The following is a 25,092-nucleotide window of genomic DNA, read 5'->3' on the forward strand; positions in this document are numbered from 1 at the left end:
ATATAAGTAGTGAGACAACTTTCTACATCCAAAAGATGCCCCAATAGGTGGGGAGGAGAGAGGGAAATGCTACACTAATACAAAAACAAACCATGTTTTTCAGCCTACTGCAAATAAATATGTGGATGATGGCAGGTAACACATTTGGTTTGCGATGGCAGTAAAAAGGTGAGGGGGGAAGACAACAACAGGTCACCAACAAGATTATGGGCTAACCAAACCAATATCTGGGGTGGGGGAATCGGCTCTTGGCAGGCTGAGTGAAACTTACAACAGAAGATGTATTCATAGTATATTTTGCCGGTTTAACGTTTCAATGAAAGCAAACCTCCAGCACTAAAAGAACAAAATAGAAATAAAAATTTCAGGGCACACTGAATATGCAAGTAAAATAAGGCATGCACCCTTCCAAAAGTCCAAAGGAGAAAACAATCATCTCCTGTTAGTGAAACACAGCAAGTAAGCAAACGAAAAAAAGCCGAGGACTCTCAGGCCAAGAAGCAACGTCAAAATGAGACACAGTCTCAAGCAAATGGAACAGAACAGATGAAAACACATCCTCAGGCTCTGAGAGCAGTTTTATTCTCTGCAAGTTTCCTTAAGCACAAGCTAGGCCTGCTCTTATTGTTAGATTTTCTTCCTCCTGATTTTCTGCAAGCTTGAAAATGTTAGGGCAATGAATGTTCCCTTGTTTCTTCCTGCTACTATTTGCTAATGTACCCAGCAAAACGTATTAAAAAGCAGTGGTGGGCTCATTCAACAATGCCTTGATGATGCTTCATTTTGTTCATTTGTGGTTAAAAATGTGGTGTTTATTGGCTTCACTGATTTACAATAAAGCTGAAGGTGAGAGAAATGCATGTCAAGTGCAGCACCTGGGGGCCCCAGAGAGAGGCAGGTCCTTTTCCACTTCCCTGATACAATCGATGCAGCAAAATGAATTTAAAATACCGCTACATATGTAAAAATGTCACAACATCTTAGAGAGAAGGTGCTTGCATTATCTGTGTATCTTGAAACAGTAATAAATACATCTCAAGTGCTTAAGCACATCATGTATGTTATTGCAACGATCCATGCCAAAGCACTATAAAGAAAAACAGTATCATTGCCCCAGTGCTATACGTTGGGCATGGGGCAAGAGTTGGGCTGAGAGAATGATACTTGCCTAACACAGTGAATCTAAGGCTGCATTCACACAACAGTTTGTTCTGTTTTCCTGATGTTTCTCTAACTGTTAATATTGGCATTATATACGAGACTTCGTGCTATATAAATGCCATTTCCATCAATATAGTGGAATATTGTGCAATCTTAGCACTAATTATTATTTGTGTATTGTTTTATTATCTTTTAAATTTCTATATCACCCTTCCTCTGAGGATCACAGGGCGGTTTCCAACATAAAAACACAAAAAATATACAAACAAAAGTAATAATCTTCCAACCCAACCCACACTTTATAAGGCCATAGACTGCTTAATTAGCCAAAGGCCTGGGACAAGAGAAATGTTTTTGTTTGGCACCTAAAGATATATAACAAAGGTGCCAGGCGGGCCTCCTTGGGGAGAGAATTCCACAGGTGGGAGGCCACTTCAGAAAAAGCTGTTTTTTTTTGTGTGTTGCTGCCCTCCGGACCTCTCACAGGCAAGGCACATGAACAAGGGCCTCAGATGATGCTTGCAAGTCATTTCCATGTAATTTGAAAACAGTTCCCCCCCCCCTTTTCTGGAAACAAATAATGAGTGCTAAACTGATGCTATATTCTGCTGTATTTCTGGAAGTGGTTTTTACGTTGTGTGAGAGCTCAAAAATAATGTGAAAATTAGCAGTTAGGGAAATGTCACAAAAATGGAATTAACTGACTGCAGCTTATGTCTGGGGTGAATTCTGCAATGGGTTTTCCCAGGACACTCCTGGGGCCATTGTGTTATACCAGCAGAAAAATGAATCTCAGTCAGGAAAAAAATATTCTTACAGAGTATAAACTGTGGAAAGCTTTGGGACCGCATTGATGGTAATGAGTCACAAAAGCTGTGTTGGTCAGTGCAGCCTCTGTACGTCCACTGAATTTGGGAGACATGACTCACTATAGCAATCTTTGACAACCTGACTACAATTCCCATCACCCCTGGTCATCTGTAGGGCACCTAGCTGGTGAAGACTGCACTCTGGCTTTCAAGAGAAATGAGGCCCTTTGAGAAAATGAAGAGCTACTCCCCACCTGCAAAACCTTTTTATTTGAAACCTCTTGACAATGATATTTTGGATAGAACTCAGCCCAAACAAAAGCCACTGAGAACACGATACTTAGTTTATTGCAGGGTTGCTCTAAAAGCCATACAAAATATTCCTGTGCTAAGTCTAGCTGAGAATGACATAGGATCAGCGTCACCTGGCGATAGAGCACGTGCTGTTTGCTATTTTTTTTCATTCATTCATTCATTCTTATTGTAAAATTTTCTATCTTGCCTTTCGGCAAAAGGTTCCAAATTGCTGTTTTGGCACAATCCTCAGTGACAGCTAATAGAAGTAAAATTAGGCCATGCAATGAAAAAGTAGGCAGGGCTTGTGCACCTTTAATAGTTGTGTGGAAAAGTGAATTTCCACAGGTGCAAACCACACCTGCTACAAACATCACTATTAAACGTGCGCGATCCCTGTTCCCTTTTCCATCTTAAGCATGGACAGTGCACTTTTGCAATCCTTAGTGTGGCATCTACACTGTTTTGTGGCTTGCAGCCTAAATCTTGAATGCTGGGGACTGTGCACACTTCATTAAAGGATCTGTATAAATGGGTCACTGTCAAAAAGAAAGAAAGAAAGAATAATAAAAAAGCTCAGGTTATCCAAAGGTACTATGCAAGGCTGCCTGCTTTCTCCTCTTCTTTTCATGTTAGCCACTGAGCCTCTGGCAACATAATTGAGATTTAACATAGTACATTCCTGGGGCTAAAATGAAGGAGAAAGAGGGGGGAAATTAAATTATATGCAGATGATATAGTACTTGCACTAACAGAACCCACTGTTTTGCTGAAGGAATACAGACTCAAATTTGAATATACGGGAAAGTGGCAGGATACAGATTGAACATAGACTAAGCAGAAATAAAAGGCTTAAATATATCTAGTGATCATAAAAAGCAAATACATGAAAAGCATATCTATCTACTATTGGACAACCAAATCAGTAAGATACTTGAGTATTAGATTATCAGGTGAGATACAGGACCTTTATCACAACAATTACAAACACTTATGTAAAGAATAATTATATTTGTTGCTAGAATGGCAAAAGCTCACATTTTTCATTTTCATATAGGATTCCTCTTGCAAATATCAAAAATTTTAGTTTTTATTTCAACACCTATAAATGCAAAAATCTGCAGAAATAACTAAGTAATAAATAAATGGCAATAAATGACAATGATGTTTATATGGAATAATAAAAAGCCAAGTTTAAAGGCAATGGTATACAATGGTGGGGGGGGAGGGCTTCAAGTGCTATATTTAAATTTAATATATGCTGCAAGTGCCCTTAGTTGGTTGATATATTGAATGGTGTATCCGTATGATGGGATCGAAACAAAATAAAAAAATTCCTTCCAGTAGCACCTTAGAGACCAACTAAGTTTGTCATTATGGTATGTGGGATGTTATTTTTTGAACAAAAGCTGCAGCATAATTTACTATGTAGACATCCTAATGTAAGATCACAGAAGGTTAAAGATAATACAGTAAGAACCTGGGACCATTATAAAAGACTATTGAACCTGAATCCCTCACCTCTGGAATCAATTGTGGATAAGATGATAGAAATGCAGAGAAGATTTAAGAGGTGGGAGGAATAAATTGTTTAGAACCCAAGGTCTAGCTATACAAGAGATGTGATGGAATCTGAAAATCTTATACTGGAGACAAATAAATATGTGTTGGCAAAAGTTCATTAATTATAGTTCAAATTCAACAGGAAGAACAGGTCAAAGACCATATGATCAAGTAGGCACAGAATATCCTGTTGGAAGTGTGGGAAAAGCTTTGGATCTTGTGGATCTTAGATCCCAAAATGTCAGAGGGCCTGATATGGCTACTCTAGAGTAACGACTCCAGCATGGTCTTTTAAGGCTTTTATTAAGTGCTGATTATTTACAGTGTTCAGAGCAGTAAAAGTACATCCTTAAGGTGAGGTGTCAGAACCTCCGAATGGCGATTGGCGCGTTTTCTTCCAGCACCAAAGCTTTGGCAGACCCAACCTCTTCCCCCTACGTTTGCGTCGCAATTCGGGAGTTGGGGGGATTGGCCTCCCCCCCCGTGCGTCCAACTTCCTGTCCCACCTGAGGCATGGGCTCCACAACCTTGCCTGAGCCTCGGACACCACTTCCTGACTCTCCGCTGGAGGCAGAGCTCTCCTTACTCTCTCCAGCGCTTGGGGATGGGCTGGAACTTAAGATGGGAGGGACTTCCCTGTATCCCTTGTCCCTCACATCCACCCCCTCCCAGGCTCCTCCCCCCCTCCCTAGGGGCTCTCTGCTTGCTGGGGACGAGTGAAACCCCAAGAAGTCTGTGGCATCCGAGCCTGTGGGTGTAAAATTTTCCCCCCAATCCGGCGATCTTTCCCCCTCCCCCTGAGAAGGCTCCAATACTTTGGCCACCTCATGAGAAGAGAAGACTTCCTGGAAAAGACCCTGATGCTGGGAAAGATGGAGGGCACAAGGAGAAGGGAACAACAGAGGACAAGATGGTTGGACAGTGTGCTTGAAGCTACCAACATGAGTTTGACCAAACTGCGGGAGGCAGTGGAAAACAGGAGTGCCTGGCGTGCTATGGTCCATGGGGTCACGAAGAGTCGGACACGACTAAATGACTAAACAACAACAATAGTGTATATCAATAATTTTAAAAATACCATATTGAAAATATTGAAAATAAAGGATCTGGCATCAATTTTCACAAAAAGCTATTAGTGACATCCCTATAATAGAGACAGAGGTAAAAGACCTGCCTTTGTCGTAAAATAGATGTTTGATAAACTTATTCTTCCGAACAACAAAAGTAGGTCAGTAAAAATTAGTAAAAGTGTTTGGAACCTGACCAAGAAATTTTATAATTAGTTACGTTTCCCTATTCAGAAGCTGAGGGAATCCATGGGAAAGCTAACCTTTTAAGATTCTATTGCATTTCAATTATTAGATCCATTCTTTTAAATAAATTTTAAAAAACCTAAGATTGTTAACAATGTTTGAGTAGTCAAAATTTAAAGATATCAATCATCTTATGGACACACTATTTGTAACAGGGAAATCCAGACATTAATCTTCACCAATATGCTTTCTTTAATGTGGCATGTTAGCTATGGGTAAGTAAATCAGAAAGACTTGCACATCAGTTTCGAAGGAGTTTGCATTGGAGTTCACAGACATCAAATTCTTCAAGTATCCCCAGTTCAAATTAATACAATATTATCAAGTCCTTGTGGTGAAATAAATGACCAGACTCATTTTTGTAGTCTTCCATACTTCCTTTTGTACAGCATCATCCAGGAAAAACCATTCATCATTTAATAAGGAAGCATCATGGGAAGAACAGGAGGAGACATGAGATGTATTTACTACTGTAGTTTTCTTCAAGAAAGATACAAAGGAAACTTGTCCTAATAATGAAGGTCAGCAAAAATGTGAGGTTTCCAATGCTTCCTTGCTTCTGCTGGGAGCACAGGGAATAGCACATATCTAATAGAAAATGCATCTCATAACTTATTAAAAGATTCTGGACCCTACTGAGATGTTGTATCCTTGATGCTTGGCATAGCAGCGTATCGACAAGGAATATTTTTTGACTCACAGTGGAAAAGACTCAACCAATTATTTCCAATTATTTTTTAGGTTAAATAGGATGCAGTGACATGTGGTACATTCCACCTTACTGACAGAGAGTTACATCACAGCGATCTTACGAACATGGGATTTGATTCTTCCTTTGTGTGCCTTATTCTCAGAACCTAACTACTGCGGATGAAAAAGATTGCACCAATCAGCTATGAACGATCCATGTCTTGATGTTTTCCCAGGTATCTGTGATTCCTGCAGGGCTCTGGAGAGGATACCTATAAACTCGGGCACGACCTTTTCTGAGAGCAAGCAGAAATAATAGCACACATTACAAGCCCCTGGAGGATCAAAGGGTTTTGTAGTCAGAGAAAGCAAGACAGTCCTGCGTACTTTTATTTTAAGAGTTAATTTGAATATGTCCAGAAAAAAAGGAAAAGCAACACATGTTTGCAATGGAGGCATTAAGAAACAAGTGATTATTCAGCATGATTCTGCCAGTTTTTTAAATATGGAGGCAAACAGAAATCGAAGATGTTCATGAAGGGTAAACCATAAAACTTCTAAAGCTGAATCAGTTGTAATGCTCTTCAATTCATGCAGCAAGAGTAGAAATCAGTGGACAAACTTATTAATAAACTACTGAAGAGAGTGGGCAGCCTTGCAAAGTGGATTGAGATTGTATGCAAGGACTGTGGTTGTCAGGTGTCTCGTTGTGACAGTGCTGACCTGGACTCGCATTGCACAAAATCCATAAAAGGGTTTGTATACTATCATACACCAAAGTTATAGGTTGTAATTATACAACATATAAAGATTGGACTTTATGAGCTAAAAGGATATCATAATTTAGTTATGAAATGCTGAAAAGGATGTCATCATTTGATCTAAAATGCTGAAAGCTTTCTAAAGTTTGTGAGAGTCTAAGATTAATTTAAGTGAAAGGTTTAAGGTATCTTGATTTGTTTATTAAATTTTTGCAGTGTGCTTGATTGTGGTAAGGTGAATCTCTGAAAGTAATAGAAACCTTCACCTGAATTAAAGGTACACAGAGATCACATGACTCCCTGATGCAGGGTTTGTTTTTGGGTTTTTTGACACCACGTTGACCAAGACCCCTATGTCCAGGGAGATCACTCACTGTGCTCCTAGCTAGTTAGAAATACTCAGCAAGAAAAGCATAATGACAGATTCCTAAAACATATTGATGCTGCTATCCTGGAGGTATGTACAGCTGGCACTCTGCATAAAGAAACTCAGGGCTGGCTCTAGGAGTAGGCTGGGTGGCGCAGGGTGCCAGGGTGCCGGGCCGGCAGGGGGGAGCCGCGCAGAAGCCCACCAGCCACGGCAAGAAACGGGGTGGGGTGGGGGCGCCGGAGCAATCTCCACACCACGGCGCCAGGGCGCCCAACATGCTTGAGACGGCCCTGAAGAAACTTATTCTGCATAATGCTTGCTTTGGTATGTGTAAGAGTGTCCATGCTCAATGTTTGCATTCAGCAAAGAAGAGCTGCATGAGCAATTGCATGAAGAGAATGGTCACGTTTCCATACGAGCAAAGGCAATTTGTTGGAGTATTCTTATTCAGGGTTCCAGCCACCCGTGCCCTCTTCCAGGACACTATTTCTTTCCCCTCCCATCCAGTTTTCCTTTGTCCCCCATCTCCTTCCATCAGTCAGCATACCATACCCACTGTTCAGCCTTCAGTGGGCTGTTTTGGTGTTGCCCATTTAACCTTGCTTTTTTTTCCCTAATTTTTTTTTTAATTTCTGCAAACCTTGGAATTCCCCCAAGCCTGCTAAGACTTCCCTATTGTGGATACATGGCTATAGGGACAGGCACTCAGAGAACTGAGTTGCTATTATTACATATGATTCCACATCTACCCCACTCTTCCTTTGCACAGCTGAACACGTATATTTCCCAGTGGTCTCTCATCCAGGAAGCTTGAAGTGCTAGACTGGTTCAACATCAGCAGCAGGCCCTCATCATGTGTCTTCAGATCATTCTCTAGGTTATTATGTGAGTGGATTAAGACTGTTACCAGATCAAAACTGAGTAGATTAGTTTTATTAAGCTTATATTCTAAAAGGAGCAAATGCAAAAGAGAGCTCACTGAAGTTGCCATTCTTTTGCTGAGGGTGAGTGTAAATCAAATCTTGAGCATTAAAAGTCTCCCGCTCCAGTGATGTAGCTGCAGTAGAACGCTCTTCTCTCACACACATAGTTCTAAAAAACACCTGCAGTGTCTGTTGCCAAAGTGATGTCAGTCATTTCAGAGTGAGCTAGATGAAGTGCACAAGAAAAAGTCTCTTTAAGAGAAAAGATTGGTGCTCTCTATCTATTCATACTTAGAACAGAGTAAGAATAGAGAATGTTTGACAGAAGGCAAGAGAGAGTCAGATAGCATCTCGGAAGGTTCATTTATTAAACTGATACAAGCCTGGAAAACATGAAGGTTAACCTACTGATGAACAGGGATCAGATGCTTCTAAGGATAAGGCAAGATGTATCAGCCAAGGCATGGGTAGAACCTGTGGCCTTCCATATGTTGTTGGACCCCAATTCCCATTATCACCAGTCAATATGGCCGGTGGTCAGGGCTGATAGGAGCAGCAGTCCAGCAACACGAGGAGTGCCACAGGTTACCCACCTCTGCTCAAAGAGGTTGCATGCTGTTCCCAGGGCTGGACAGAATAGCATCTGAGTCCTTTCTTCCATTCACTCCTTCTAGGGAAATCATAGCAAGCCGTTATAGCTGACTACTCATTATCCACTTGTCTGCATTATGTATCATGGAGTGAGGGTGGGGGCACTATTCCTTCTGACATTCACTCTCTTTAAAATAAACATGAGGCTACAAGAACTAGGGAAAATTCCAGGGGAAGTGGCCTGAGCTGTCACCAGTGTGCTGATGATGCATTTCTCGGCTCTACATGTTTTCCTTTGGCTTCTTATCTATCAGTGGTGACAAATTGCAGAGGGATGGCTGTGTTACTCTGTTACATCAAGCACACACACAGAGAGAGAGAGAGGATTGTAACACTTTAGGGATTAATAGATTAATTGTGCCAAAAGCTTTTCATGGGATAAAGCCCGCTTCATTAGATGCATGACGTTATGCCCCATTGGTATGTGAGAGTATGTACATAGATATAGAGAAAAAACTGTATGCATTTCATGGCCTTAAGTTTCCCATTTTCTTTCTCTCTGCAAACACTCTGTGCATCTGAGATAGTTTTTTTTAATGAAATGTGCAACATGCAGCATATCTAATATACAGGAGGTTCCAAACTAAAGAGAGACAAGATACAACATTTACATTTATTTCTACTGTGACATTGTTGTGGTCACCTTGCCAATGATCTCTCAGCCTCCCATCATCATGTTTTGATAGAGCCAGATCAATAAAAATAAAGTATCTCCTCCCATATGCTGCAACTGTGCTCAAAATTAATCTGCTTGAACCTCACTGGCCTCAGTGGGATTAAATGTGTAATTCTACACACATTTTCTCAAAAGTGAGTCCCACTGTGTTCAACAGAGCTAACTCCCAGCTGAGTGTGCATAGGGCTGCAGCCTAATTACACAGGATGACAACCACGGTATTGTCAGGCTCATTCGTAGGTGGAGCCACAACTGCAGAGATGTACAGACTGATCTAGTCCCTCCTTACTTGCCAGCGCATCATAATTGTCATTGGGTATGTTAACTTTACATGCAAAATGCAAAGGGGTAACTAACACAATAACACCACGTGATCACTAGACTGGCAACATTCACTGGAGATTCGTCAGGTGATTCCATCTCTGCGTGGGTTCTGTTGTACAGGAGGGCTACAAACTACAGATTATAAAATAAAGCCTATGGGAGTTTCAGGCAAACTAAAGAAGCATCTCATTACAATATTAACCATGCGTGCTCATCTGTTATTCAGTAAACAGCTTTCTCAAATGAACCTATGAGATGGGAAATGGCTAGCAAACTCTACTTCTTGAAACTCTTCAAGCCCTTAAAAGAACATTTCTACCCCTCTGCCTCCCAGTCCTAGCCTGAGAGTTACCAAACATAGCCTACCCGGTCCCACGTCCTCGTCTTGGTCAAAAGGATGATAACCAATTTTGGGTGCATCTGGTAGCCATCCTCACTGAAAGACAAATTCCTCCCTTCAAACGTGACATTAATCAGGTACCTAGAGAAGAGAGAGAAAAGAAGATAACAAAATTAAGGTGCATGGCAAGAATACCAGGAATCTCTCTCTCAACAGGTTGTACAATTTGAAGTGTAAAAAAACACTGAGAACACTAATGGCTAGCCTGGAGCAGCTGAGAACAAATCAGAAAGGAGAAAGAAAGAAGAGACAGAAGGAAAGAGAAACAAAAGGAATCCATAGATATACAAAGACTTCTGAAGAAAGCAGGCCACACAATCTCATCTGTTTCATGAATTGGGCCTTGCTGATATGATTATGAATTTTTCCCCTAGCTAAATTTCTATTGAAAATGTCATCATTATTTTATTTCATTTTCTAAATAAACAAAATAGATATTATTATGCAAAGAAATTATCACATAGTCATGTGTGTATAAATATGTGAACATGTATACAATTACTCTGCATAACAACAACACTTAAATAATATGTTAAAACAATTCATTAAAATGCTAATTGGAAGAAAGCCATTTAGCTTAATTGCTTGCCTTGAGTTGAGGTGAGATGAGTTGAGGTGGAAGGGAGGGGATTGCTCAGAGAAAAGACACAGCCCATTGAGTTTTTCACTATATGCACCTGTGGTGTTCTTTGCACTTTGGGTTTCAATCAACTAAGTCCTACTCAGAGAAGTTCCATTGGCATTAATAAAACCTAAGTTAGTATTATACATTCAGAAGTATTCTACACTCTGAGTAGGACTAGCATTGACTATCACCCACAATAAAAAGGTAAAGGGACCCCTGACCATTAGGTCCAGTCGTGACCGACTCTGGGGTTGCACGCTCATCTCGCATTATTGGCCGAGGGAGCCGGCGTATAGCTTCCAGGTCATGTGGCCAGCATGACAAAGCCGCTTCTGGCAAACCAGAGCAGCACATGGAAACGCCGTTTACCTTCCCGCTGTAGCGGTTCCTATTTATCTACTTGCATTTTGACGTGCTTTCGAACTGCTAGGTTGGCAGGAGCTGGGACCGAGCAACGGGAGCTCACCCTGTCACAGGGATTCGAACCGCCGACCTTCTGATCAGCAAGCCCTAGGCTCAGTGGTTTAACCACAGCGCCACCTGGGTCCCTTATCACCCACAATACTTATCTATTAAAACAAATTAAGTAAGCATGTAATATTTGTAAAAGTATGTACTTTTTTATTTTGCCAAAATTCAATAAACAAGTTTTCACTCCAACAAAGATCTATTTTTACTCTTTCTTCACTTACTCTAACATAATTGGTTAACCAACTGGGTAATCCAACCTAGAATCAATTGCATCATGTGACAGTGTAGGTCCTGTTGCACCAGCAGCCAAGGTTAAGATTGCACCAACAGACATCACTGCACAATTATACGTTTTATGTTCCCATTCCTCCTCAGAAGGAAATGATGTTAATCTCTGTTTTATGGCATATCTTATTATTGCTGCTGCTATCGTGTACAAAAGCTTTTAACAATGCTGCAAAGTTAAATTCATTTTGCAGCTTAATAAAGATAATAACAGATCCATCTCTAATTTGGCATGTTATTAATTCTATCATATTTCTTCTTTTTAGCCAATATGTCCTTGCTTGTTCACAGTCCCATCACATATGGATGTAACTTTCATCTTCTTCTTTTTCATGTTGCAACATTTGATATAAATTCTACTATACAGTATATTGTATGATGTTTTGCTGGAAGTTAAAATACTTTTTTGCTTCGCTTGCCCATAACATTAGTACAACAGCATTTCTCATTTAGCTTTCCTGTGGAACTCCCTCATTGCATCCATGCAAAGGAGATGTGCACTTTTAATTCAGATTATGTCCCTGCCAGCCAATATATTTGCAAGTCCAGAAGCTCCTGGGCTCCTGTGTTCATTGTCCACAAAGACATGATCCCATTCGGTATTAACAGAAATGCACTCTGAAGAAACTCTGGGCACTCATGTCTCTGCTGTCACTTAACATGATTCAAAGTCCAGTACTGAAAACAGGTTACTATCGGTGAACTCAGAAGCACCATACTCTACATATGTTCAGCAGTGCTAGTGCCACTGTGCTAAGTGAAAAATTAGCTAATATCAGAACAACAAGCAGGAGGTAACAAAATTAGGGTGCATGGCAAGAATACCAGGAATCTCTTTCTCAGCAGGATGTACAATTTGAAGTGTAAAAACCCCCATGCCTAATAGCTGGCCTGAAGCAGCTGAGAACAAAACAGAAAGAAGAGTAGAGACACAAAAAGAATCCATAGAAATACAAACATTTAATGTGTTGTAAAATGAAGATTTGTTATAACCTTAAGTCACTGATCTCTATACTATTGTCATCATTGTGGTTTGGATCCAGAAGTCCCATGAGTGGAACTCTGCTCATGGGATGCTCCCACTGGAGAAACGGTGGGAGGCAATTTCTGCAGGTTTTTAATGACCCCTTGAAGCCCTGAGTGCCCTCTAAAAAGGCGGGGGACCTTTGGGATAGCATGGGAAGTGGTTCTGGGGGCAGCAGAGGGAAATTGACAAAAAAAAAAAACCACCTCCAGCAGGAGTCTCAATTCCTTCCATCCACAAAAGAAGGCTATTTGTCCACAGGACAACTCTGAATCTGGATCCAAGCCCATGTAGATTTAAAAAGAAGAAGTTAGAAACAGCAAACCAAAATGGAAAGGATGAAGGAAAGTAAAATGCCTCAGTGAACAACGAATCTTCAGAATGATTGACAGCCTGATCCTAAAGATGCTTAGAGGTAAAGGTAAAGGGACCCCTGACCATTAGCTCCAGTCATGACCGACTCTGGGATTGTGGTGCTCATCTCATGTTATTGGCCGAGGGAGCTGGCGTACAGCTTCTGGGTCGTGTGGTCAGCATGACAAAGCCACTTCTGACGAAACCAGAGCAACGCATGGAAACGCTGTTTACCTTCCCGCCGGAGCGGTACCTATTTATCTACTTGCGCTTTGACGTGCTTTCGAACTGCTAGGTGGGCAGGAGCTGGGACCGAGCAACGGGAGCTCACCCCGTTGTGGGGATTCAAACCACCGACCTTCTGATCGGCAAGCCCTAGGCTCTATGTAAGGCATCCCCAAACTTCGGCCCTCCAGATGTTTTGGACTACAATTCCCATCTTCCCCAACCACTGGTCCTGTTAGCTAGGGATCATGGGAGTTGTAGGCCAAAACATCTGGAGGGCCGCAGTTTGGGGGTGCCTGCTCTATGGTTTGACCCACAGCGCCACCCGTGTCCCTCAAAAGATGCTTACTTAGAAGTAAATTCCACTAACTTCAATGACAGTAATTTCTGACTAAATTTGCATAGAATTGGTCTGTGAGGAGCTTATGGATATATGTTGATATTTTTTTATTTCATGAATCGATTTCCAACTACGAGATGCAAAATATAAAGCATTATTTATGAAAAAGTAGAGACATATGTGAAAAATGCAGCTTCTGCCAAAACAAATCTTACTGATGTTGGCTCATAATGCTTTCAATAGCTTACAGGGTGTGGTGTGTGTATAAACATAAAATGCCCCTCAGCATCATCTGAGTCAATAAGATTAAGAAGAAGTAGAGCTGACAACGACGGAACAGGGGTACCAGATTGTTTTGTTTTGTTTTTCCCCTCCCCCTGCAGCATCTGCCCTGTCGAGGAATTGTGCTGCTTTAAGTGCATTGAGAATTTTTTTAGCAGCTCCAGAATGCTAGCAAAAGGAGGTGAGGCTGACCCTTGAATTCCTCAACCCCTGAATCAGATCTGGGCATGACCTCGGGATAAAAGGAAGTGCTGCTATGGGCAGTGGGCTGCTCAACACATGGGGTTACACCAAAGTCAGTCATCTTCTGTGGGAGGAGTGAGGAACAGGAAGGATTCTCTTTGTTATATTAGTAATAGACCCCTCTCTGGGTGAGCTCCAGGGAAGGAGCTGTGTTGAGTGGAGCTGCTCTGTGCAAAAGGTAGGTTGGTTTCACATACATACTCTAAGGTCAAGTACATACCATACATTTCAGGCATGTGATTTCTTTCAGAGAATCCTGGAAATTACAGCTGTGTGCAGTAATCTACAGTTCCCAGGGTCCTTTAGGGGAAATGATGTGCTTTAAATATGATTCAAATGCATGGTATGACGACAGGCTTAGGGTGTGTGGATGTGAAACCAATCTGCCTTTCACACATGGAGCACAGCTCCTTCCCTGGATCTTACCCAAGGTGGGTTCTATAACTAACACAACAAATAGAGTTGTATTAAATGTACATTAAATATATGGGGTGTTAGGGGTACTACTCCAGTGGAGAACATTATCATGCTCCTTCTGAAGTAACTTGTCCATCTTTGGTCCCCACCCTGCACTCAGCTCTCACCTGTGGCTCCTAGAAGCTGTCAACATGCGACAGTGGCCACAACCCAAGAAACAATTTCAACTGGCTGGCTAAACCAGGTGAGGGTAGCCGATGGGTCTCAAACCCTTGGTGAATTAGGGACTACTACTGTATGCAAAGACAGGCTCCAGCAGATTGAGCAGATGGGACCAATAGTGAGACCAACGGTGAAGACAGCTTCTGCACATGCTGTAGAGGGAAGTAAAGGGCAGGTGGGGCTCATCAACCTGGGAAGGTAGCCCATTTAGCAGAAGGAAAACTCTGATCCTAAACATGCCCTGCCTTGTGGGATATTTTCAGGAGAAGAAAATGCTAAGAACACCCTACGCAAATCCTGAGTGGAGTCCCTAAGATGGAAGGATGATGCCTTGTACGCCTCCTTCTGGCAACTCCTGCAGCCAAGCTGGTGCCAAACATAGTGCTCTGCTTTCCTTTGGACCACATCAGCAATGCCAGGAAGAGGGTCTTGTCATCTGGGCAGCTCAGGCCATACAGACATACTATCCAGGCTCGCGCTTCAGGGAGGTGACTTAGTAGCTGCTACCACAGTGGTTTGACTTAACCCCCGGAGACACACTCCATTACCTCTTAAGACAGACGGTTGCCAACAACAACAACACAGTCTAGGTTTCTTGGTTATTTGATTACTGGTACTTTAATGGGAGCCTGGGGTGAGAGGCCAGACCGAAGGAGGTGGCTGAAGCCAATTACTGTTGACAAAAAAGAGTGGCTCCCTGCAAGGACTGATGAGAGGTGATTTTAGAGTATCTTAAAGTATATGATCAAACTGCAGTGAATTGTGAGCTTTAACTGTTAGCTTCCATGCATTGGTATGCACTTCAAAATATATGATCTACAAATTGTTATGTACTTCATAATATACGCTGAAGCTGCTAAGAACTGCATGCATTTAAGGTGTTAGCATCTATTAATTATCATGTACTTTATTTGTCAGTCATTGCACTATTTTGCAAAGTACTGCCAGCACTTTAATAAAAGCACTTTAATATATTTCTATGTTACTGCAAGATTTTAAAAAGAATACTTTTTTAAAGAATTAAAGTATTCTGTTTATGCAGCTTGGGAAATGTGGCTATTTCAGTTCTCTGAAAAGCATTGAGATTTTGCACATAAAATTTTTGTGCCCTGGCCCTTTGTGCTTTAGTCTTACCAGTATCCTTGTTGGGAAATGGGAATTAAGTGATTATCTTTATAGCCAATGACCATTTATATGTTTATATTTTAATTTTATTTACATATATGTAATGTTTGGGAAATGGAAGGAGGGAGGGGAATCACCATCCCGGTAGTTATGGGCAAGGGGAGATATGCTGTTGGTGGCAGCCAGCACAAACCAATAGAAAGACCATTTGTTAGTAGAAGACTATTGCCTCTCCTTGGCTGCCTCTCAGCTTGCAGAATTTGGGTGATGGAGCCTATAACTCCCCTAATCTGACAACACTGTTAAATAAAACATCAATGCTCTATGATTTAATCATGGATGAAAGGGTTGACCTGGTTTGTATCACTGAAACCTGGGTGTATCACCAATAACTGTAATTAAGGTTGTTAAATAGGCAGATACACATGAGGCACGTGTGTGACAGCTGATAAGCCTGCTCTATTCGTGTGGCAAGAATTTTCCCACTGCCAGATACAGAAAAGAAGAACCATGGACAAATACCATAGTCTAAAATCATAGGCATATTTTGCAAAATATGTCCAAAAATGCCATCAGTTACTTGGAGTCTGGGCTGCTGGATGCTGTGCTCACATGATCTCAGAGTCTTGCTTATGGTCACTTTTCCCTTACATGCGTGAGCTGATGCTGTGAGATTAAGGATGGACAAATCTGTCATGTTGGGTTTCTCTCGATTTGTCATTTTTCCAATCTTAAATTCAGCTCTCTACTGTACATTTCTATAAGCAATTTGCATTTTTAAAAAATTCATTATGGAAATTCACCAGCTGTTTAGTGCATATTTCCCCTCATATACACATTTTTTGTATGCAGCTTTGACCATTTTCAGTAATGTGCACGCTTTCCCCCCAAAATGAGCATTTTTGTACACATTGTGCGGTTCGAAAGCTGCACTGCAAAATTTGGAAAAGTATGGATTTTGAAGTATAGCTGTGTTTCAGTTCATGTGCTGGTTTGAGAAGTGCAACTTAGTAGTTCTTCATTAAATTGCTAACAATAAACTGTGGAGGAGGGTGCCATATACAGTTCTTTGCTGCAAGACATCACCTTACTTTAAAGAAGCAAAATTGTTCATATAAGATCTTAAGTGGCTTCAAGCTTTTTCCAACGCTGCTTCATCTGTTTAATTCTTCTTCTTGATTCTTTGCTAAAATCAGCCCTCATGGGCAGTTTGCCTATCCAGGTAGTGAAAGAATTGAGATCTGCAGATAGAACACTAAGGGCCATTTGCCAAATGTCCTCAGGCTGTGATATTGGGAAGCTGTGAAATGCCAGCACCAAACTTTTGTGGTTGTGTTTTAGCATTTAAGGAAACAGCATTTAAATGAAAATAATGTTCAATATTGAACATCCCTCAGTATTTCACAGCAGTATTTCACAGTTCTCTCAGCGTCCAAACAATGATCAGATCCTGGGATTTTAAGCATCACAGCTTTGAGATACCATGCACGTCTATAGAATTCTACAAGGGATCTCTTAGAATTATCAGCCAGTCATTTATTTCCTTAAAGCCAATGGTCAGCAAAATATATTACCAATTGGCTCTTATTTGCTTGGCAATTCTTCATTCAGAACCAAAACTAAAAATGGTGGGGGAAAGGATTGTTTGTGCTACCCCAGTGAAAGGAGCATGCTAAGCTTTGCACTCAAAGCAGTTTCACACTTCACTGGTAAGATTTCGTCTCCCAATTGGGCATGCAAACGCTTCAGTGAGCAAATGAATTCTCTAATTCTTTGGGAAAATTCATACACATCAAATATTTAAACACGTTTCCTCATTAAAGTGTTACCTTGTTTTCCTCAATACAGTCACCATACAGAAAATTCCAGGCTACACACATACATGCACACTTTACATCTTCTGATAATATGACAAATGGAAGTCTGACTTTAAAGTTAAAAAAAAATCAACTCGTAAAACTTGATTCTCCCTCAGTTAGGGTAACTGATAACTTGCTTAGCTCTGTAACAGGCTTCCATTCTCCATCGTTGCAAGCCTGACTTACTGGCTCAGTGGCTTGTCTCGACACAGAGACACTGAGGAGGGGAGATAACCTGCAACTGCAGGAGGTATAAGAAGAAAAGATGCTCATGGAATATGCAATAGGGTGCCTGGTGAGCAGTGGATGATTTATCACAAGCAGTTCAATAAAGGTTTAAAAGGAAAGATGTGCATAGCATTTCTGGATGAGAGTGACGAAAGAGAGGAAATGTGTATGACACATAGATGGGCAATAGAAAGTGGTGAAGAAACTTGGAGCAGAGGCAAACGATAGCCACAGTAGAGGTTAATATCTGCTGCAAGACATCATCAGTACCTGAGGGGTATTTGGTATGATGAAAGCAATATCTGCAGAACTGATGATTTATGGACAAAAGCACTGATGTACCAAAAAAAAGTCACTGAACTGCTGTCCCCCGCACTTCAAATGTAGGGAGAGAGACATGGGAAAACAAAGGAACTGGGAAAGAAGCCCAGTTCCTGAAGTCAAGCAGAAGGCATGTGGAGACAGAAGGCATGTGTGCAGTGGGTGGTGAATGTGGGTGAAGTAATGTTAGGATGATGAAGTCACAAGATGTAGGTTGCAAGGGTTGGATGAGGACTCTAATGACTTCCTAACTTTTTAATGGTTATGTTGGTAGCATATGCAGCAAATATATGAGGCTTTAAAATCTTTCTATTTCTGCTGTGTGCAGTAAACCCAGTTTTTAAACTGTATTCAAAAAACACTAAAGGGTCACATGCTGTCTGCTCTTAGAGACTCCTTCTGGAAGGATTTAGTACCAATGATCCATGATAATCTAGACTGAGATGTTTTATCAAGACCTGCATCAAAGACATTAAGGAACAAAAACCACCCAGTATATGTTTGGTTTCAGACTTTCCTCAATCCCAAAAATTCAAATAGTTGCATATTTTTTTGATAAAGGTAATGACTCAAAAGCAGACCACTGGAAGACTCCATAAAAGCATTTAAAAGTTTGGAATTATAACTTCTGAGATATACCTTCCCTCCCAAGTTAATTTAAAAAAAACAGTTTCAGCATATGACACAACTTGGAAAAAATCAGAATCCATAATAATGCAGTGAATGTGGTGAATTGCATGTATCCCTATGCATATGGGAGACTTCAGGCTGAAAGGCACACTATAAATACAGTAAATAAATAATAATGAAAAAATATTCTTTTTTTCTGGACTACTGGATTCTCTATTGCACATATTGCACTAACAGTCCTCTGCTACCACATGTTGCCTCTCAATCTTTTCCGTGAACTTGAATCAGGTATTCTTCTGCTTTCTAAATTATTCACTTGTCATGTGGCAGACCCAGTAGCTGGTATTCCAGCCCTTCCACTGGGCTTCTGCCTAGGCCTCAGGCATAGAGAGGGAAAACTGCTTCACCCTGGTTTTCTTCCTCTCTGGATGCACCTCTGCTCGTCTCACCTGCCCGACTTTTAAACAGTCACTCTTTTGCTAGGATCATAGCTGTCAAGTTTTCCCTTTTCTTGCGAGGAAGCCTATTCAGCATAAGGGAATTTCCCTTAAAAAAGGGGGAGAACTTGACAGCTATGGCTAGGATATGTACCATTCATGGAGCTACACCTCCATTGCCACAACTCTCTACCCTGACCCTGTTCCTAAGCAGCCAGGATCTTGCTGATTTGCTGGCGCAAACGGATTCCCTTTTTTTTTTTTTTTGCAACAGCAGGTGACTCCACCTTGGCTGCCTCAGCAGGCATTTGAGATGGACCTTTGCAAAGAGGCTTAGGCGAGTCTCCGACTGTGCAGGAGCTGATGTCTAAGCACTCATTAACCATTTACAGAACAAGTGTCTCTTTTAGGTTTATGGGACTTACTTACAGGTAAGTGGGTAGAGAATTTCAGCCTTGGCAGCCCAGTATGTCTAACATTGTTTTATAAAAGTAGGACATATAACATCAAATAGCCAGGTGAGGTTTTTTACTAATTTGGAAAACAACGATTGTATGCTTTTCCTTACTGTTTTACCTGCATAAAAGAAGAACAGTGAGGGAGTGTTGTTCTGTACAGTATGTTCCAAAGTTCAGCATTTAGGAACAATGAAAACACAAGTTGCTTCAATTTCAAGATAATGGTGTGCATTTTCTGTTACGAACAATGGAACTTCAAAGAAAAGACAACTTGAGTTATTCTGAAAGAAGATATTGGAGCACCCCAAATCATTTGCCCATGTATGTGTAACTAGATCTAGCTGAAAGGCAGCATGTGGCTATCTGCACTGATCATTATAATGCCCCCAATTATTATTATTGTATAATATTAGAAGGTTGTATAATCTGGCTGTGCAAGGGTGTGACTATGGTTATCATGAAGGGACCCTATACTTCTGAATTAGGCACTACACTACTGCTGACATTTCTTATTGTAATAAACACTTCAGGCTGCAGGGCTGGAAAAGTCCGCTGTCTGGGACTTTACTAGTCTGAGTAGACAGATGTTACAGTAGTCTAACAGAAGAAGGCAGCCCTACATTGCAGTGGTCAGGCCTGCTCTTTTAAATCTGCAAAGGTCTAATTGGGATCAGGGTGTATACAAGACCAACTATGACAGATTAAATTAATTTTCATATTAATTTTGTTATTAATTTAATGTTTGAAGCAAGCCATATTTGCTTAACATTACCTTAATACAGATCTGAAGTAGGTTTGAAATCTGAGATAACCCTGAGCCATAGTAGCCTATAGGCAAATTGAAAAATACCCCAATTCAGCCAGTAGAGGTCTCTCAAATACACTTAAACACACACACACACATACACACAACCCACAGACAAATACAGTGTCAGTAGTTGTTACATTACAGAGTCATGAACATCCAGTCTGAAAACTGCAGGCTTATTCTAATGTTCACAATTTTCCAAAAACAAGCAGTTGAAAAAAAATACAAAACAAAAACACTGCTCCAATATTAGTTGCAGGGGGCCCTTTCTATTTTCAATGTGACAGAATCTGACATATAAACAAAAGAAGCAAGAGGAAAATGGAAAAGAAAAGTAAAAACACCCAGAAAATCAATTTTATTCTTGGCAATATATGCAGAACATAATTCTTAGGAAACAAAGGCATTTTGAGAATGGAAAGAAAGAGTGCTGATGAGCTGACAAAAAGTAACAGTTGAGAACAGCTGAATCTTAAAGACAGAGCACTAACATCCATGGGATTTTTAGATCTTTTAGACGACATTCTAAAAGGGACGGAGAGAAGAAATCCTACGTTGATTGGCACGCCTTTTAAAGATGTATGTCAATCAATTTAGGATTTCCTATTCGTATTCCATATGGTCATCCTTCATCAGATGACAAGGGCCTCCTAATTAGAAATGACAGCAGGAAAAGAGATAGCAAAAGAAACTTTTTGAGTTCCTGGCTCAGCATCTTGGCCACACCTTTGTTCTGCAAACAGTTATGTAAATTGTGTAACGCCCACAGGACATAGTTGATTTGGTGGTGCATAAATTAAATTAAATACATGCTACATGTTTTCCCTTCCATCTCATCTACCTTTACCTTAGAATCCTCACAATGAGCTGACATGCAGGCTTACTTCAGACCCAACTTTAGACCTTAAAAATTCTCAGAACAGCCTGTTCTCATGAGAGATGAAGAGCAATCTAAGAGACCCAAATGAATTTAGTTCAGTTCCAGATTGGACTCCTAGTGCTTTCTGGTGCGTATCACAGGTGAACTGCCAAACCTTGTATCACTCATCCCGCACCCCAACCCACGCTCCACCAGCATCCTGTGCCACGTCAGCTGAGGGATGTAGGTGCATCTGGTTGTTTGGGGAAAACATCTGGGAAGTGTCAGGTACAATTTGTGGCAAAACAATTCCATGCAAAATGCCTAAGAAGTGATGGTTGAATGTGGGGGTGAGAATTTTTCTTGTGCTCCTTTCCCTATAGGAACAGGAACAGGTGGGGTTAGAATCATGTACATCACAAGATTAACATTTAAACAACTTTCTTTTCTTTTATGGACTGCGTTCAGATTTATTTACTAAGGGAGATTACAAGTGGACTAGAGACAGTACTTTAAGAGAGCTAAACCTTGGCAATAGTCATAGACAGAATAAAGCTTCCCTTCTCTGCAGATGTATTTCTATTGCTCAAGAAGTAGAGATAATGCAGAAAGGACAGAGGGGGGTCAGGTTCTGACACCTGGAAGGCACAAATTGGAAAGTATCCCAAGGACAGCAGAAAGTAAGAAGGGTGTTCAGCATGGAGGGGCTCACAGCATTAACACCCCAGAAGGTATTGCTTCTCCCATAGTTACAGCCATGAATTCAAGCAGAAATCTAGAATGGTTCTCTCTCTCTGGCTTCTGCCTACTTCTAGGCCAGCTCTCTCATATACAACTCTGTCTCTCTCACTACCAGCCATGGAGTGGGCCCACCCATGTGTCCTCTGGCACAAAGCCACCCCCGTAATGACCATACTGCACTGATGTAGTACTTGTGTAGGTGGCGACCATGACCTAGCTAACTCAACAATGGAATTCTCCATTAGATTTAACCCTTAGTGGATTGGAGATTAGAAGGGACTTGGGCATCATGTAGATTGACACACACACACACACACACACACACACCCAAAAATTTTACAACAATATAATGTCTGAAGCAACCTTACTGTCCCAAATGAAAAGCAGAGGAATGTGCTGACACTATGTTACAGGAAGCACTCTAAAAGACCTCAAAATTTAATGGAAAAATGCTATGCTGCCCTAAGCCATCACCATCTGAGTGACACAAATTCTAGCATGCCTCATGTAGGAACACTGGATCAAATTCCAGCAATGGAATAAAAATATTGTTTATGGAGCTTCAGGTTCGAAAACATTAATGTACTGTGGCACCAATAATATACATTGAAATATATATTCCATGGTTCAAAGCTGTTTCAGCCCGCAATATCATATTTTTAATGGGAAGTCAATTAAAATGAACAGTTATTAATTTTTTGGGTCAATATTATGTGGGGGTTTGAGCATGGCGGTTCCTCCTTTCCAAAAAATAATAATAAATAAAACCCCCAATTTCCCCTATTCTCTTCACTTTCTCTCTCTCTCTCTCTCTCTCTCTCTCTCTCCTCTTTGTGGGTTGATGTTTCCATAGAAACATGTTCTTTAAAGCTTCTGAAATTACTTTGGATTTAATCTATTTACCCTTTCCTAACCAAACCACATTTTCAAACTTCCTTGAAGTTCATTTTCCTGAGACATTTTGTTCACAGTTCACCTTCCAAGAGGGCATGGTTCCTCAGGGAACCAATAGACTGAGACTACTTATCAGAAGCAGCTAATTTAATGCTATGTATTCATTTGTTTGTTAGATTTCTATACCACTTTTGAACAGTTCCCAAGACTAATTAAATGATAAGACCGCAATATTAATAAAACTGTGTGTTAGAGAGAGACAGAGTGAAACTGTGAGAGAGGCATGAGGGAAAGACAAAAGAAGAAGAAGATAAAATCAGTTCTCTTATGTAGCTAAAGTACAGCTTTAGGATATGTCTCAATAAAAGCACTGAAATCAAATACAACTCCAGAGCCAACAGTAGCATCCTGAATCACAGGCACAAACATCGCAGATTTTCCATTAGTTGTGTTCCTCTTCTTCATCACAGTCATGTCCCCGATTAGCCACAACTATTTTCAGTGTCATTTTATTTAAACTGCCATTGTTGTCAGTGACGCCCCTTCAATACCAACACCTGAACTGCTTGTTGCTTTTCATCATTGGCATAACCACTGCCATCCTACTTTCATCTTTCTGGCCTGTGCAATAATAGCACCTTTCCTTACCCACACCAACTCCAACAAATTAATTTCACCTCTCACAAATACCCTTAATGTTTGCTATTCATGACACTGTTTCCTTACAGCCCCAAAAATAGGAGTGGGGAAACAGGGAATGCAGCATGCATGGGAACATGAGGCAGGACAACATATAGCTGACACTGGGCTTCAATGAATGACTCAAATTTACCTTAGAGAGAGCTTTGTGTTCATTCCTGTGAATTACTGGGAAAGTAATATGGGTTCATCAACAGAGAGACTACTAATCTATGAGTACTACTCTTTTTCTTTTTCTTTTTTGCTTGGCCAAGGGTTTTTGTAGCATCAGTTAGCAGTGCCAGGCAGTCCAAGAAGCAACCCCCCCCCCCAAAGAAAAAAAATCCTGTGCAGTATCATACAAGATACTGAGGCAGGTTGACAGGACTATGCTGCTGTGATCACAGAGGACACAAGACACCATACACCTGCATACCATCAGGAAGGTATTGTGAGTTTTAAAGAGGAAACTGAAGCCTCGTCCCTAAGCCTTCCTCAAGATAAAGCATCTTAATGTATGAAACAAAAGGAAGGGGATCTGAGAATTTTAGTTGATTATAAGTTTTTCCATGGCAACAGGCTTCAGAAACAGAAGAAGAGGGTGGGATAGGAAAGACAAGAGAGAACAGAGAGACAGAGCGCAGTGTGCTGGATACTGTTTCCATGGCAACCCTGTTACATACGCAGCTAACTGCCAAAGTAAGTCAAGATCCCAGAAAAGGGGTTGGAGGGAAGTAGAAGGAGGGGGCAAAGAGGCCGGGAAGAGTGTTAAGACCTGGTTTACACATATAGCCCAACCATGCATCTTTCCCCCTTGATTTGCTCAAAGAACTACTTCATTTGACGTAGTTGCAGGTAGAATTCTCAGCAGCTCAAGAACGACAAGAAACCCAAAGCCCAGTGCAGTGATCCCATCAGTGCTGAATGAAATTTTGTGGAACTATGCATACATACATTTGTTTGTATACCACCTTTTCGTAATTCAAACCATGCTCAGGATGGTTTGCAACATGAAAAAAAAATACATAACTACAACATAACAAAGGTAGTAATTATAAGCAATAAATAAAACATCAAAGAATGCACAAACAATTTATACACACAACCAAGTATAGGGCATGTACACGTGTGGACAGACCTGTAAATGACATTATGAAATGGAGAGGCAAGATGGGGAAGAGCGTGGGGAAGATTATTTTTCCACAGCAAGAAGTTTCCTTTCCATCTTTTTCAGATCAATTTGGGCTACGCAGATGCATTTGCTTTCACACCCCAGATGGTTCAAGAACTAAGATGTCATTTGTAATTGCAGGAAGCAATATAGAAATGTTCCTTCCTCATAAATTAGCTACTTAAAAAAAAAATCAGCTAACTGATTAGCTGTTCTTCTAGTCAATTCGTTTTTCCTTGGATCCCTCCTCATTTTCACCATCCTGCCCCAAGATGTCTAAGATGTAATTTGAATAAAACCTGGCAACTCCCCGGCTATACCCAGACCAAGCTTCCCTTTCACTGCATGCTCCATAGACAAAAGGAGGCTGCCTTAAGCAGTGAGCTGCCAAAGAGGTTTGCCCAACTTGGTACTAGTCTGTGACCAAGGCACTCCTCCTTGTAGGCGTACCTGAAGCCTG

The 25,092-nt window shown here is 40.9% G+C and overlaps 1 protein-coding gene across 1 annotated transcript in view; it reads right to left on the minus strand.

Annotated features, from left to right (window-relative positions):
- The window catches only part of GRIN2B (glutamate ionotropic receptor NMDA type subunit 2B), a 207,938-nt gene that overhangs the window by 75,674 nt on the left and 107,172 nt on the right, over nucleotides 1–25,092 (minus strand). Inside the window, exon 3 of the mRNA XM_088652051.1 lies at nucleotides 9,902–10,016. Within this exon, the coding sequence (XP_088508177.1) occupies nucleotides 9,902–10,016 (115 nt within the window). The remainder of the gene's footprint in view (nucleotides 1–9,901; nucleotides 10,017–25,092) is intronic.

This window comes from Zootoca vivipara, chromosome 9 (genome assembly GCF_965207765.1).
Source record: "Zootoca vivipara chromosome 9, rZooViv2.hap1.1, whole genome shotgun sequence".
Classification (NCBI taxonomy): Eukaryota; Metazoa; Chordata; class Lepidosauria; order Squamata; family Lacertidae; genus Zootoca; species Zootoca vivipara.